We start from the raw sequence: 15,461 nt of genomic DNA, 5'->3' as shown, positions 1-15,461 counted from the left end.
AATCCCTCAACAACATCGGACCCAAATACCTCAACGACCGAGTATGTTTCCACGCACCCAAGAGGAACCTCCGCTCCACCGACCTTGCCCTAGCAGAGGTCCCCCGCATACACAGAAGCATAATGTGCGGAGGAGCTTTCTCCTACATCGCAGCCAAAACCCAGAAGGAGCTCCCTATCAGCATCAGACTCTCCCCAACCCTCCACACGTTCAGGAAAGACCTCAAGACCTGGCTCTTTGACTGACCCAGAGCTGCTTTACCGACCTCCCTCCCCCCCCCCCCACCCCCTTGAGACCCTCACGGGTGAGTAGCACGCTCCATTAACTATGGATTGATTGACTGATTGATAGGGCAGCCCATCAAGTTGGGGCAGCAATTCCTGGGAGCAGTCAGCCTCAGAAAAAGTGGCAATCCTCCTGGCACAGCAGTCTTTACTCCAGCAGAGTTTCTTTTTGATCCATTGGTGTAACAAGGATGTGTGGCCAGGACCCTCCATTTATACCCTGGTGCCTAGGCACTAGAAGGGGGTAGAAGCTTCTGGAAGGGTCCAGGGGGTTCTGGGGTGTTCGCTGCCTTCCCTGACCCGGCTCCTGTCTGTCTACAGTAACAAAGGCAGGGTCATTAGGTCTGCTGTGGGGCAGCCGTGCCCCCCCTATTCAGGTGGAAAGGTGTGAATCACCATTCCCTCCTCGCAGCCCAGGGAGGCCATCAGCATAAAGATGGGAGGGGGGAGTCTGCAGTGCACAAACTAAGTGCAGGGAAGGAAAATGTCCACTTACTAAAAGTGGGATTTCTAGGACAGTAGTGCTCAAACCCAATACCCCACTAGAGAGGGTTCCCTGCTACCATTGTAACCATACCAAACATGATATACTTATTATGTCCCATTTAGAAGTTATCCCATAAGGAGGTTCCCAATGTTAGCCTCTGGAGGGGTAGGCCTCACTGCGGTAGCAGGGGCCTGCGGCAGGTATATCAATGTCACCATGTTTTTAGGGGAGAGCACCTGCACCTTAGCGCTGTTTAGTAGTGGTAAGCTGCCCAGAGTCCTAAGTCCAACCAAAATGTATGGTCAAAGTTTGAGGCAAAAGGGCAAAAATGTAGGGGGAGACCACCCTAAGGCTGACATGTCCAACTGCTTTCTCCAGATCTAATTAATCAGACAGGTTGACTTGGGAGACTGTCCTGAGATCCGTGAGACATGTCTGTATACTACAGGTGGGGGGTGTAAGGGCAGCAGCCAGCAGACTGCCTCAGAATCAGGAAGACCTAGTATGTTTTTTTAAGACGCTCTTGGGGGCTAGATGGGCATATTGCCTGACTTGAGAGACTGCCACGAGACCAGGGAGACTGGTCTCTGTGTTTGTGTGTGTGTGTATGAGCTGCATCCAACACTGAATGGTGTGTCTGTATGAGTGCAGAGTGTGTTGTGTGACTGTATGAGTACACTGGTTGAGAGGATTGCCTTCATGAGTGAGGGTTGAGTGGTGTGAATGTACTGGATGAGTGGTGTGCCCTTGCGAGTGCAGGGTGGGAGAGCAGTATGCTCTTGTCAGTGTAGGCAGAGCCTAACAATGTGCATTTGTGAGTGCAAAGTGAGGGGAGCAAAGGGTGAGTGATTTGAGTTTGTGAGTGCTGGATGAGTGATGTCTCTGTGTGAGTGTAAGGTGAGTGATGTGTCTGTGTGTGTGCAGGGTGAGGGATGTGTCTGTGAGTACAGGGTGAGGGATGTGTCTGTGTGAATGAAGGGTTAGGGATGTGTCTGTGTGAGTGAAGGGTGAAGGATGTGTCTGTGAGTGCAGGCTGAGTAGTGTGCCTGTGTGAGTGCAGGGAGAGTGGTGTCTGTGTGTGTGCAAAGAGAGTGGTGGTTTGTATCAATCTTGCTCGCACTATTATTCAACTCAAAGCTTTCTGCACCAGCCACCACTGATTGGTGTGTGCTCTAGGCTGTTGTGATTTGTATTTTGTTGTGTTAGGTTTTTCCAGACAGGTAAACCTGACTGTGGCAAAATCTTTAACATGCTATAAGAAATATGGAGCCAGTTAAAATTATCTCCATCAAGACAACTTTACATCATCCGAACACAAATCAGAAATATTGTGCGAAGAGATTTGATGCCCATCAAGAGATTGTGCAGATCGTTTCTGACTCAAAAAATGAGCTTAAAAATACCGTAGTAATGATGAATATTTAAATAGTATTCATCATTAACACGTTATTTTTTAAGCTTCTTATAATTTTTTAACTTATAATATCTACCATAAAACTGTGCTAGAATAAATAATTCCTAATGTGCCAAATTGAACTGATGCCAACTATTGTGGCAGTTAAAATATCACATGACACGGGACCAGGAGGAAATATGCAGCTCTAATGTTACTTCCCTGCTGGGTTACTGGGTCTGATGGGAACGTGCGAGCTCTTTATTGAAGGATTACGATTTTCCCAAAGCGATCAGAGCACATTAGGCTTGAGCTGTGGCAGCCTCTCTGTCTTGCAATAGATATGCGCTAATTAACTAAATCTGCCATTGAGCCACATTAAGTACATTAAATACCTTACTCAAAGATGTTTTTCTCAGTGGCAGTTACACAGGTGGTAGTAGCACGCCACTTTACAAACTGTCTGCTTGAGGCCCACCTTCACCCTTCACCCTTCTGCCTCTCCTACTTTTCACGATAGTCATTTCTGGACTTTGTTTCTGCGCAGCGCTGCAATGGGGCTTCATTCTTTTTTGTGTCGCACTACCATAGAACACAAAAATGGCCTAGGAAGACGTTCCATAACTCCCACCTCATTAATATTGGTAAGGGTGGATTACCTCCGTGGATTCTTGCAATGCCTGTGAGCGGAGGCCTTCAAGGAACCTCAATCGCAGGGTTTCCTTTCATAAAATACCATCATTGTAGCTTATTTTCTTCCAGAAACAGTGATATCAATGAAGAAAATTGTGTAATTATGTGAAGGGACATCGAGCATGTAACATACTGCTGCCTCTTATGCCAACATCTGATATTCACAGGTTCCACATTGTGGAATTATAGCATCCCCTTTGCACCCTAGAAACAGTCACAAACCATTGCAAACTATGGTAATGAGTGACAATGAAGGAGGGTATTCCACTTTTACCTTTCCTATCACGTTTTGCAAGGACTTCGAATGCGGACATTGTGAGTTGTATACCTAAATATGACTCGCAGTGTATTTTTACAGGTTGGTGTTGGGGTTTTTGCACTAGCAATGCCTGTATTTATCGCATGACACGGTTTGTGTGTGCAAGTTACTTTAGTAGACCAGTATATGTTAATAGAAGCCAAGCCTTAACTGGCTTTCATGTTTGCAATGGGCTAACTCTTATGTTGTTTGGTTCCTAGAATACATCTTTGTGTAAGTGCATCTATTATCCAGGAGTCTGCAAGGACATGCAGTGCTCTAGTGCCTCTAATCACAGTTTTTTTTGTTCAGGTACTGCCTTACTTCTCTCAATAATATACCCCATTCAGTACTTTCAGATGAAAAATGATCTTAAGTCTAGAGAATTAAAGTATATTCTGAGCATAGCTCTACAATGTGTTGGTTCCAAAAGGCAGTTTCCGATGGATACTTCTTCCCGCAGATTCCTCACGTTAGAATATGCCCTAGGTGCCAGATTGGATCAGGAGAATTTTTTGTAGTAGTGCTCCTGCATGCCGCTAGATTGTGCAGTGCAAATCCCTGCTGACAACATAGCGCTTTGTAGGTGACAGAGTAGAGCTACACGCACAGACATCTGTTCCTTTCTTTCCGCACCTTCCAACCCAGAGCCTGGGCTCTCCTCCCAACATTTTGTCATTTTTCCAATGACTCTAAGCTTTTCACAGAGTACTAAGGAACAATTTCCCCATGAAGAAAACAACAAGATTCAGGGCATGTCATGACTGTCAGAAGCAGATGTCGGGATACAGACCTGCACAAAGTTTGCTTTTGGTGCCTGGGCTTAGTAGTACATGCCTCTGAAGTCTTATGATAGGTCTGCCGTTAAGTCGAAGTTCAAGTCCAAAAATTAGCGTTAAAAAGCAAACCAGACCACTCTGACTCTAAAGAGAAGGCTCGAGGGCATGGGGGCATGGACATATCAGTTGCATCCTGATGCTGCCACGGTTGTTAGGCTACTGTCAACATCGCAGCAGGTCAAGGCTTTCAAAGACTCCATGTTGCAAATTCACAGTGCATGTTCCAGCTATTTCTAGCGTACCGTTGGGTCCCATGGAACTGCAGGGGCCTCCTGTTGGGTTATTGTAGTCTTGACCCTCCTTAGCAACATCTGCACCCTTTGGACCCATTCCCAAGTTAGTTCAGACTTCTACCTTGAACCCAACATCCACAGTTTCTGCCTCCCAACACCGGCGCCACTGCAGGTGGATGATCAGGTGCTGACATCCATGTTGGGTCCCAAACAGACATTGATTTGAGCTTGACTGGTCACACTATGAGATTTCAAAAGAGCAACCTGTTGCAGCTATCGGCAGAGGCTCAATCCTCTTTTTGGCTCTCATTCTGACCCTTAGCCAGAGCATGGTACACATCATGTTAATGATGACGACTGAGATGAGGATGGCTTGCCCCGCTCTCATTACACCAATTACAAAACTCTAGTAGGATTGATGAATCCCCTGATGTAGAGCTTGATTTGCCGCATGGCCACAGATGGAAGAAAATGTCTTGTTTGTAGTGATAGTTCAGAAGGCAGCTAAAGTACTAGAATTTCAGCAGCCCTCCACTAATACTAAGACACATTTTTGACAGAAATCCCACAGCCCAGCCCGGCAACAGCTGAGCTCTTTCTCCCATTTAATGGAACTCACAGATACTGTGTTGGTTACCTGGTTTAAACCATGTACAGGATTGGTGCGATGAAGTAAGTGGGCCACAAGTCATCGACCGGCGCATGGTGACCTGGATTTTGTGACGAAGCACCCCATTTGAGAGACGACTTAATATTATTATTATTATTTAGCATTTGTAAAGCACATAGCTACCCGAGGGCATCACAGCGCTAGCTGCTAAACAAAGAGTGGATAATTAGTGTACAGATAAGTTTAGGTTATAGAAAGGAGTGTTGAAAAAGCCAGGTCTTGAGAAGTTTCTGGAAGGGTAGATGTCGGGATTCTGAATGGAGGTCTAAGGGCATTGTATTCCAGAGCCTGGCAGCATTGTAGGAAAACGACCGTCCTCCACTTCTTGACCTTTTGATTTTGGGGATGACTTATTGTGCAGGCCTCGGCCAGTAAGGTGAATCCCAACTCATTTCAATCGAATCCTCTGCATGGGAGCATGGAAGCTTCATAAATAATGGTTCACGATTCAGAATTTGTGTCTCCGCATACCTGAATATTTTGTCCCTGCTCTTACTGGGACCTTGGACTCCAGACCTCGGACGTAGGTAAGAAATAATCAGAAGCTAGGAATCAACATTCAAGTTATGCATCACAATAAAAATATCAATTATTGGGAGTCAATGATGAGATTTTGGTATGAGTTTAAAAGGTTTTATTATGGTCTTCTGGTATTTTGTTTATTAGTAATCGATAAGTAATCAATCAATAATACAGTACAGAACAATTGCATCAAGGCAAGTCCCTATTCTAAGTGTATAAAATGGATAAAAAGTAGCTTTCAGAACCCATAAAGAGTTCCAAATCGAGAGGTGAAAGCAAAGAGCTTTAAGCTACCCAAACAGTACTTCTCATAAAGAGGTTTTCAGGAAATTCAACCGAGTCTTTGAAATATAGCATAGATTCTGGCAAGGGGAAGTGAATGGGTCTCTGTTTATGGATCAGCAAAAATCTTAGAAAAGTCTGCTCAGAATACAGAGCTTCGGTGTGTCTGGGTGGCTGTGGGAAGGAAAAGGCTTTTTTTTAGTCTAAGAACATGCACTAATGTAACATTTTGATGTCTACAACTAAAACAAAATGCTTCAGCCAGACGGATCACGGTGTCTTCATTGGAACAGAAATCGTCAACTATTTTGAAACCAAGGCTTACAAATGTTAAGTGTTAAATGTAACATTCTTAACAACATTGTACAAGTTGTGGTTTGTTTCCCACTGGCTTTTCTTATACAAAACAAAACAGTTCATGCATCTTCCTTGTCAACCATACTCGGTGGTAAATGCAAACCCTGCAGTGGAAGCCGAAATTCCAGTGTGCCCAGCATCAAGGCTTCATGTCCAGTACCGTCCAGGTCTCTCAGTTAACTGCTAAAGATTTACACTGGCAGGTGACCGATTACACTTTGTCCTAGCCACTCTCCCAGAGCTGACAGTGGTGACAGATGCATCACTGCTAAGTTGGGGGGGAATCGCCTGCGGAAGGTGGAAATCGGGGGACTCTTGTTTGCAGTTGAGGGCCCGCTTCAGTTGAACCTGGTGGAGATACTAGATGTTCAATTATCTCTAAAGGCCTTCTTCCTTACATCAAGGGGAGACTTGTTCAGGTTCTCCTAGACAACACCACTGCCATGTGGTATTACAACAAGCCAGGCAGGGTGGGTTTGTGGGCCTATGCCAGGGGTGTTTGCTCCACTGGAGGTGGCTAGAGGGCCAAGGCATCTTTCTGGTCACCAATTACGTGGCGGGGTCCCTGAATGCCAAAGTTGATAAATTGAGAAGACGCTATCTGGCACATCACGAGTGGCGTCTGCCACCAGTGGGTGGAAAAGCTTGGCTAGATCTTTTTGCAACAGTCAAGAAGGTGCAGTGTCAACTATTTTGCACATTGGAGTTCTTGTAAAAACACTTGTTAGCAGACGCATTTTGGCTGGGATGGAACATGGGTGCCTTTACTCCTTCTTGCTGCTACCTCTCCTGAGTTCTGAAAAAGATTAAGATAGGCCAGGTCAAAGTCATCTACGTGGCTCTGGATTGGGCTATGGAAGTTTGGTATCTGGAGCTGCTGACCATACGTATCTGTCCCCTGATCAAGCTACCACTTTGGTTGGACTTCCTGTCCCAGCAACAGGCCAGAATCCTCATCCCCAATATGTGCAACTTACAACTCCATGCATTGAGATTGAGAAGTGGCAGTTAATGGCTTTCGAACTTACACCTGAGGTGGAAGCTGTTTTCCTCGTTATCCAGCACCCTTCCAAGAAATCAGTGTGCGCTAGGTGCTGGGACAAGTTTGTAAACAGGGTTGTAGTGCCTGGCTGTCCTTTGATTTGGTTTGTCTTTAGCCAAGCACAACCTTGTAGTGGGACCTGTAAAAGGTTATTTTTGGCTACTCCACTCTTGAAGTACTAGCCATCCATGTTTGAATTACCTGTTGTGATGAGGTTTATTAAAAGTTTGACACACATGTTCCCTCCAAAATTGTTTGTTTTGCCACAGTGAGACCTTAATTTGGTCTTTACATTCCTCATATGTATGCCTTTTGAGCCTATGCATAGCTGTTTGCTGCAGCCCCTGACCCTGAAGATTGTTTTCCATTATATCGATTATGTCTGCTAGTTGCTTGAGTTACCTGCAGACACGTTTAGTGCAACTGCTGTACACCACATTGTTTCCAGACAAATTGGTACTGAGGACGCAGGTGACCGTGACCTCACCAAAAGCTGTGACTCTCTTTCATGTTTGGCAATTCATCATTCTACCAGTGTTATTTGCTCCCCCTTATCCTTAGAAAGAGGAGGAGAGGCTCCATAAGGTGAACACCACAAAAGTATTTAAGATTTAACATAGATCTGGCCAAGAAGCACCCATCAGAAGATCTGAGACCCCCTTCCACTGGTGCCAAGGCCACTACTATTTCATTGGCCCAACTGGTGCCTGTTCTTTACATCTGCCAGGCTGCGATGTGAGCATCATTGTATACGTTCATAAAGACCTGTTTCCTTGTAAGCTAGGTCTGGTGGAAAGGACACTTTCCCACTAATTTTAGCAAGACCTTTTGGCCTGAGCCCACTCCACAGACTCTACACCTTGGGGAGGTACTGCTTTGGTATCTACACTAATATGAGAAATCTGCAGCTGGAAATATCTATCATACCTTCAATAATGTTTTTTCTGGTGGATAGTCTCTCCAACCACAGATTACTTAATGCCCTCCCGCCTCCCCGTTCTGTGAACTGAACTCTTTTTAATATAAAAATGATCCCAAATTAGTCCCTGTTAGATCTGGGGATCTCTAGTTGGCAGAGGTAGGTACCAATGTCCAAATAGGGACCCTTGCTTCTAGTCAGGGCAAGGGGGATACACTCTTTAGATAACCCCTGCTCATCCCCTTGGTAGCTTGGCACGAGCAGACAGGCTTATCAAAGGCAATGTGTAAAGTATTTGTACCAACACTCACAGTAACACAGTGAAAACACCACAAATGGACTCCACACCAGTTTAGAAAAATAAAGTATCTTTATCTAAACTACACAAGACAAAAACGACAAAAATCCAACATACACAGTTCAAGAATATGATTTTCAAAGAGTTCTAGGGTTTGCGTTAAAATAATCCACAGTTGCATCACGTTTAGCCAAAAGTACCTGTGGATGCGACAAAAGTTCCAAATGGCAGCTGCAGTGTTGAAAAACAAGCGATGTGTCACTCCTGAGACCCTAGGGAGGCGATGCATCAGCCCCGGTAGACACAGCGGGCTTGTTGCGACGAATCCGGTCTGTATGGGGAGGGATGCGATACCTTGTATGGATTCCAGTGCGCAGGTTCGGTAGGAAGCGTCTCGCACAATGCGACGGCGACGATCTCAGGTGCGCCGGCGATGCGCAGCATCGATCTGCTCCTCTCGAGCCCCTCGATGCGATGGCTCTGCGACGATGTACGCACCAACGTGATGCGGTCCACAAGCAAGCAGTGCGATGATCTCACCCAGCGACGACAGGCCCTGCGACGATATTCGCAGCAACAGGAATCTTCCCGCACCGGGGTGATGGGTTCCGCAAGTGAACAATGCATCGGTTCTTGCAGCGGCAACAGGCGCTCCGATGATCTTGATCTTCACCGCGACGGGAATTTCCTCGCACTGTCGGGGATGCGCTCCGCGAGCGAGCGATGAGTGAAAATTGCAGATCTTCTTCTTTTCTCCTTGTCCCGCTTCCCAAACAGCAGGCACAAATTCCAGAGGCCCCACAATTGGATCAAGCACTCTAGGAAGGGCAGAACGCATACAGCAGAGTTCAGGGGGAAGCTGGGGGTGAAGTCCTTTTTTTCCTGGGACTTCTTAACAGGGAGCCAGCTCTTCTCAGGCACTTAGAGATCTCTTCAAGCAAGGGGACAAAGCAACAGCAAAGTCTTTTCCCTCTCCTTGGCAGCAGAGCAACTGCAGGTCAGCCCACAAACACACAGCAGGACAGTCCTTCCTCTTCAGTCTTCCAGCTTTCTCCTTGGCAGAGGTTCCTTCTTGATTCCAGAATGATCTAATTTTCTGTAGTCTGGGTAGCTCTTTTTATACCAGTCTTTTCTTTGTTCTCTGGAGGCAGAGAGGCCTTGACTTAGTCAGAACCAGTTCTGGTCAGTCCTGGAGCACTTTGTTTTCCTGACTTCTTCTTTCCTTTCAGAGAGAGGCGTAGGGTCGTCAGCCGCCCAGCAGGAGGTGGAGCCAGCATTATGGAAGGTAGGCACAGCCCTATTCAGGCCCAGGTGCTATCTCCTCCCACCACTCAAGATGCAGATGCAGCTATTCAGCCTATGGCTTACTCAGACAGCCTCCTGAGGGCTCCCAAGCCCCTGTCACTCACAAACCAGACAGTCAATTCACAAAAAGGCCAAGGCACACAGAAAGGTTAGACAAGAGAAGAACCACTTTCTAAAAGTGCTGTTCTGAAACACAGGATTTAAAAACATCTTTCGTAAAAGATGTGTTATTAAGTTCTGAGTACAGGGATACCAGACTTTAATTTTCTATCTTGCTCCTATGGGAAGATATGCGGCTAAACCTTATACATAGCATTCCCCATTATAGCCTATGGGCAAGATAGCCCTTTCAATAGTGAAAAACGAAAATGGCTGTAATTCACTACCAGAGCATGTCCCACACACTAGTACATGCTCTACCTTTCATATACACTGCACCCTGCCCATGGTGGTACCTAGAGCCTTCAATAGGGGTGTCCAATGTGTACAGAAAGGGAAGGGTTAGGCCTGGCCAGTGTGGACACTGGCCAGGGCAGTATGGCAGTTAGCAACTGCATACAGGCTCTGCGGTGGCAGGCCTGAGACACCATTATAGGGCTACTCATGTGGGTGGCACAATCAGTGCTGCAGGCCCACTAGTAGCATTTGAATCACCTGCCCTGGCACACTCAGTGCACTTTACTAGGGACTTCCTGGTAATAAAAATATGCCAATCCTGGATAACCAATCACAATAAAAATGTACTCAGGGAGCACTTGCACTTTGACACTGATCAGCAGTGGCAAAGTACCCAAAGCATCTAAAAAAGCATAAACGAAATTCAGCACAGCGTCAAAAATACAAGAGGTAGAGGCAAAAAGTCAGGGGAAACCACGCCAAAGATGCCAGGTCTAACAGTCCCTAGACCATTTTTACCCGTAAATATTCGAGCTCCATTTTTGAGAGCGCGGAAAGGGGTGGCACTTATATGTAGCTCTGCTGCATTTCTACATGGGCAGCATGGAGCCAGCATGGAGTCGCATGATGCCACATAGCGGCATGGCGGAGAAATGCCATGAAAAATATCCAGTGCAGTCTGGCACCTGGAGGATACTCTAAGGCACTGATACTCAAAGTATGGCTCAGGGCCACATGCGGCCCTTCTAACCTTAACAAGCAGCCCATTGGTAAGCAGCAGCACTGGGCTGCTGTTTACTTGACTCAGAACCTTTATTAAGACATGTTAAATAAAAAGGCAATCACTTGTTTAACGGTTTATTAAAGTTAAATAACGTAAGTAACTAGGCTGTCCTGCACCCCTTAATTTTAGGATCATCATTTTTAAAGACTTCTTGCAGGATAAGTGTGAAAAATTTGATCAAGTCTCCTCAGAATTCAAAAAGTGTATTTCATTAACATGCAAAATCGTTTTACCTTAGTACATCGGATTATCAGTGCATTGAGTATTTTTTAAAAGTGATCGTTTTCAAACATGAATTTAGAAACATACATTTTACCCCGAACCCTGACAACAATGCCAATTGTAAACTAAGACATATGTTGGTTATTATGGGAACTCTGTGGGTGGCCTGGGTTCCTTTAATGCATGAAAACATAGTTTACTAAATCAAACACAGGAGTAGGTATTGTACAGCTCACATCCCAAATTCATGTATTTCGATGTCCTCTTATATGTGATAATGAAGAAAAATGAGGGAAAGTGACATAACCAAATTGTTTGATCTTTCTAAATTTTTTAAATCAGGAAGCTGGGATTAACCCAGGTTTTCTGGTTTCAAGTTGTGCAATTCAACCACTAGATGTATACGGTTCCACTCCTTACCACCACCCCAATACTCCTGAACCCCCGCCCCACCCATGGCCATCATGCTGGCATCAGTGCGGCCCTCATTCACATCACATACCTACATTTTTGGCATTTGGGAAAATGTTTGCAAGTACCCATGATCTAAGGTGAGAAATTTGCAGTTAGAGAGCATGTCTACCAGCAAGAGCGTTACCAAAGGTAAGTAATTTGTAAGTTTGCTTATTTGTCTTAACATTCATGCCTTGAAAATGTATCTTCAGTTTCTCTGCTAGCCCCAGTCGCATTGCATCTTTGTCTTCAGTGTTGCCCAATATATACATATGTGTACATAATTGGAGGTTTTTTTTCATGATCGTAGGCATGTTAGTATACAAAATAAATGCTTACTGCTGGTTGGTTCTTACTGCATAACGGGCACAGTAAAATAATTTGTAGAAATGAGTTCCCAAGTGGCACGTTGTCACATACCCTTGTGCTACTTCCTATCATGTTCTGTGAATTTCCATTACGTAATACGTGATACAATTGGTAGTGAAAAGTGATTACATGTGGGCTGTTGTAATTTGCAGTAATGCTGATTTCAGTCGTATAATCTAGCATGTTGATGTTCTTGATTCTAGATTGGAAGTATGACTCGGGCTTCGTCACAGCAGAGATGATAAAAAAGCACCTCCCCCCTCCAACCGACGACGTTATTATCCTCATGTGTGGGCCCCCTCCCATGATCCAGTTCGCATGTCAGGACAACTTGACCAAGTTGGGCTACCCCAACGACAAACGATTTGCTTACTGACTCTTTGGTCTCCAAGTGAAGTCTGCACTGAGTTTTTTCACATGTGCATTACACTACTATTTTGTATGTTTTAAAATTGGTAGCTTTACTGCAGTGAGATTTTATACAGAGTTAGGGCATATAATATTTTGCATCTCACCGTAGGGTATTCTTCTATTCAGTACATTTGAAGTCTATTGTGTATATTTTACACCCGTCAGATAATAGAATTTAGGGTGAATTTCCAACTTGTTGTTGTGAAGCAACTTTGAAACAACAATTTTACAAATCCAGAAGATGTAGCATAGCATAATGGTAATCAGTAAAATAGTGTTAAGTCCTGAATACACAATACAATATAACACAGAAAAAAATATTTAGTATGTTTAAGTAATGGAGAGCATGGCCCTTGATTTTTGTGAAGGAAAAGCAAGAAAGTTCTGTTAGTGAAGTTGAACAATGATTTAGGTACGGTTTTTGTAGTTATTTAATTAAATGCTCACGTGAGTAAACTAAATATTGCCAAACATTTGTGATGTAAATGGTAAATTAATATTGTAACAAAGTATACTAGGGTGTACTCTGATTGAGGACGTTGACATACACTTTCCATCAGATGTAATGTATGCTGAAATACTCAGTGGTCCTAGAAGATACCTTATTCTCCCTGATTATAATTCCAAACTGCGTGCCCATTATTTTTTAATCATTTTTTTTAGTAATGATTCAATAGTAAGAATAGTGCATGGTTTATTTCAATTTCTCCCGTTTGGGACCTCACAAAACTTAGACCAAATGTATGTAGCCAACACCATTGGAGCCTTGAATTGCATTGTGAATTTCTGGCTCTTAAAAGCATATGGAGCCTTTATGCAAGCATCATATCAAATTATCACTCAAGTGGATTAATTCAATGCGGCATGAAAAACGTACTTGACGCACTGTAAGACCAAGAACCTCAGTGTCTGAAAGACGAGCTTTGCCATTGTGTTTCACTCGGCGTGCTTTATTCAGAGCTTAAAATGTTACTGGTTATTCAAGCTGGCCTTCCCTGCTGCATAAGTCAGGCTGTTGGGTGCTCTGCTTTTTTCAGTGACCTCTCAGTGACTGTATTTTGAATTCAATGAGATGCTTTAAACGTCATCTGTTTACACTAGACATTTTACATAATTTGGGGAAGTATGGATGTTTGTCCATCTCTTAAGTGGAGCCTAGGCCTGACCTTGTCTGACTATGCTAGTCGCCCGAAATGGTCAATGAGGTATAGACATACTAGACTCCCAGGCCTTGATTACAAGTTTATCAGAATATTCTGACGCAGGAATTGGGTCGTATTTACTTCATCTGGTAATTATCTGGCGCATTAAATAAAACACTGTTAATTTTGGGACGGTCAAACCATCCGGAATTTAACCCCTCCCACGCTTATGACGGAACCGCTCCGTCATGGCCCTCAGGTGGGCTGTGCTGGTGACGGAGCGGTTCCGTCATGACCCCGCCTGTTCTAAAGAACGGGCGGGGTCATGACGGAACCGCTCCGTCACCAGCACAGCCCACCCGAGGGCCATGACGGAGCGGTTCCGTCATAAGCGTCGGAGCGCCGTCGGAGCGCCGCGCGGCCCCCCGCCCTTTAGCGCTGAGGCGGAATGGCCGCCGCAGCGAAAGGGTTAATGGGTAAAGTGTATGGGACTTATCATACCATGCGGATTCTGGGGAGGTAAGCACCAAAATTTGCCTTATTTCTCCAACACTCATGGCGGGTGCAGTTATCGCATTTATCAGGTACAATAAATTGCACCTTGATTCCTAGGAACTCGGAAACGGCCTCAGTCTTTCAACTGAATGCGTTATCTGTATCACTTGCATTTACCTTGTGAACGTTCACCTTTACTTATTATGTTATTTAGTAACCCTCCCCCTAAAAGTCAAGCCGTGTACTCCTCATTGTTGGCACCACTGTATTGGTCTGTCACATATAATTTCAGTCAAAAATAAGTGATACCCTTGACCGGGAAAATTTAATTTTAAAATTGGAGGAATGGGGATGATTGTTGGCATACTATTCTCTTTAATGTAAAAGACACATTTTTTCCAGAAAGACAATATGGTTTTAAGGTGTCGCTACAAACTGAGAGCTACAGGTCATTTAGACAGAATACTTCTTGAAGTCAGCGGAAAAAATCCTGTATTTCTTAAATAAAATGGCAAAATGTAAATTATCATTTTTGGTGCCTTCCTTCCCTTGAGCCAATAACAAGATTTTTTATGTTAATGTTTTTTTCTTTTCAACTATGTTCTTTCTGCATGTCCATCTGTGCCATTTCCTAAGTGTTCATAGCGTCATAGATTTTATGGGTTCTAGGTCAGTTCAGGGCAGGGAGTTGCCCAGTACAATGTTCTCTCAGAGTGATATATGTAACAATTCATCCCTAGGTTTTTGCTCTTTTTTTTATATCTATGCACATAGCACCTAACATTCTTCCTTACACCACTCCACACTCATCTTTCCCACCTGCCATTGAGCATCTATGTCATTGCAGCAAATGTCAGAGGAAGTTATGTTCAAGTAATTCTGCCCCCCACCCCCCTCCTCCTCCCTTGTACCATACTTGGTCGCCTCTGCCCACTTGACATCAGTGATCTGTCTTGTGGACGCTGTTCCCTATTGTATTTACTCCTGCGACAGATGTATCCATGGTGTATTCCCTCTGGGGAATCCCCCTGCACGGCATTGTCCGAGGCAGAATAGCTGCATACTCCTCATCACTGGGATGTTCAACACTTAAATTGATGTTGTGGTAAGTAGTCCGGAATTTATATTTTGAATAATTTGACATTTTAACTTTTTCAATAGGCTTTCAAGATGTTTTACACGTCTAATAGTGTAAATGCTAGTCATGAATATGTGTAATATTAATTTTGATGTGCACGACTTTTTGTAACATCAAATTTGATTTGGAAATCTGTGAAAAGTTCTTTATTTTTCCAATGTATAACTTTATAAAGAGTTTTCAATATTATTAAAAAGAACATTTTACTAGTGCAGTTATTTTAACTTCTTAGTAGATAGCACAACGTGAGTGCATTGTCTGTAAAGCCATACAATCATGTTTGCTGCGACCATGTATTGCATCTTCATGTGTTTTAGAGAGTAAAAGAGACACTAAGAGCCTCATTATAAGTTCCTCATTATTTTGTGGACAACTAGCCCGTCTAGTAGATGTCGGTAGGCCAGGATGCGTTATTTACTGTGTGCAGTA

The 15,461-nt window shown here is 44.1% G+C and overlaps 1 protein-coding gene across 2 annotated transcripts in view; it reads left to right on the top strand.

Annotated features, from left to right (window-relative positions):
* CYB5R2 (cytochrome b5 reductase 2) overlaps positions 1-14,423 on the top strand; it is a 207,393-nt gene extending 192,970 nt beyond the window's left edge. The window contains exons 9-10 of one of the 2 annotated variants that reach the window (XM_078680898.1): positions 12,050-13,624; positions 13,764-14,423. In XM_078680898.1, coding sequence (XP_078537024.1) covers positions 12,050-12,222 — 173 coding nt within the window. In that variant the 3' untranslated portion in view covers positions 12,223-13,624; positions 13,764-14,423. Of the gene's footprint in view, positions 1-12,049; positions 13,659-13,753 lie in introns of both variants that reach the window. The other variant, XM_078680897.1, reaches the window with a different exon arrangement.
* The last annotated feature ends 1,038 nt before the right edge of the window (positions 14,424-15,461 follow it).

The sequence above is a fragment of the Lissotriton helveticus genome, chromosome 3_1, assembly GCF_964261635.1.
Source record: "Lissotriton helveticus chromosome 3_1, aLisHel1.1, whole genome shotgun sequence".
Classification (NCBI taxonomy): domain Eukaryota; kingdom Metazoa; phylum Chordata; class Amphibia; order Caudata; family Salamandridae; genus Lissotriton; species Lissotriton helveticus.
This window is presented reverse-complemented; position numbering and strand designations above follow the sequence as displayed.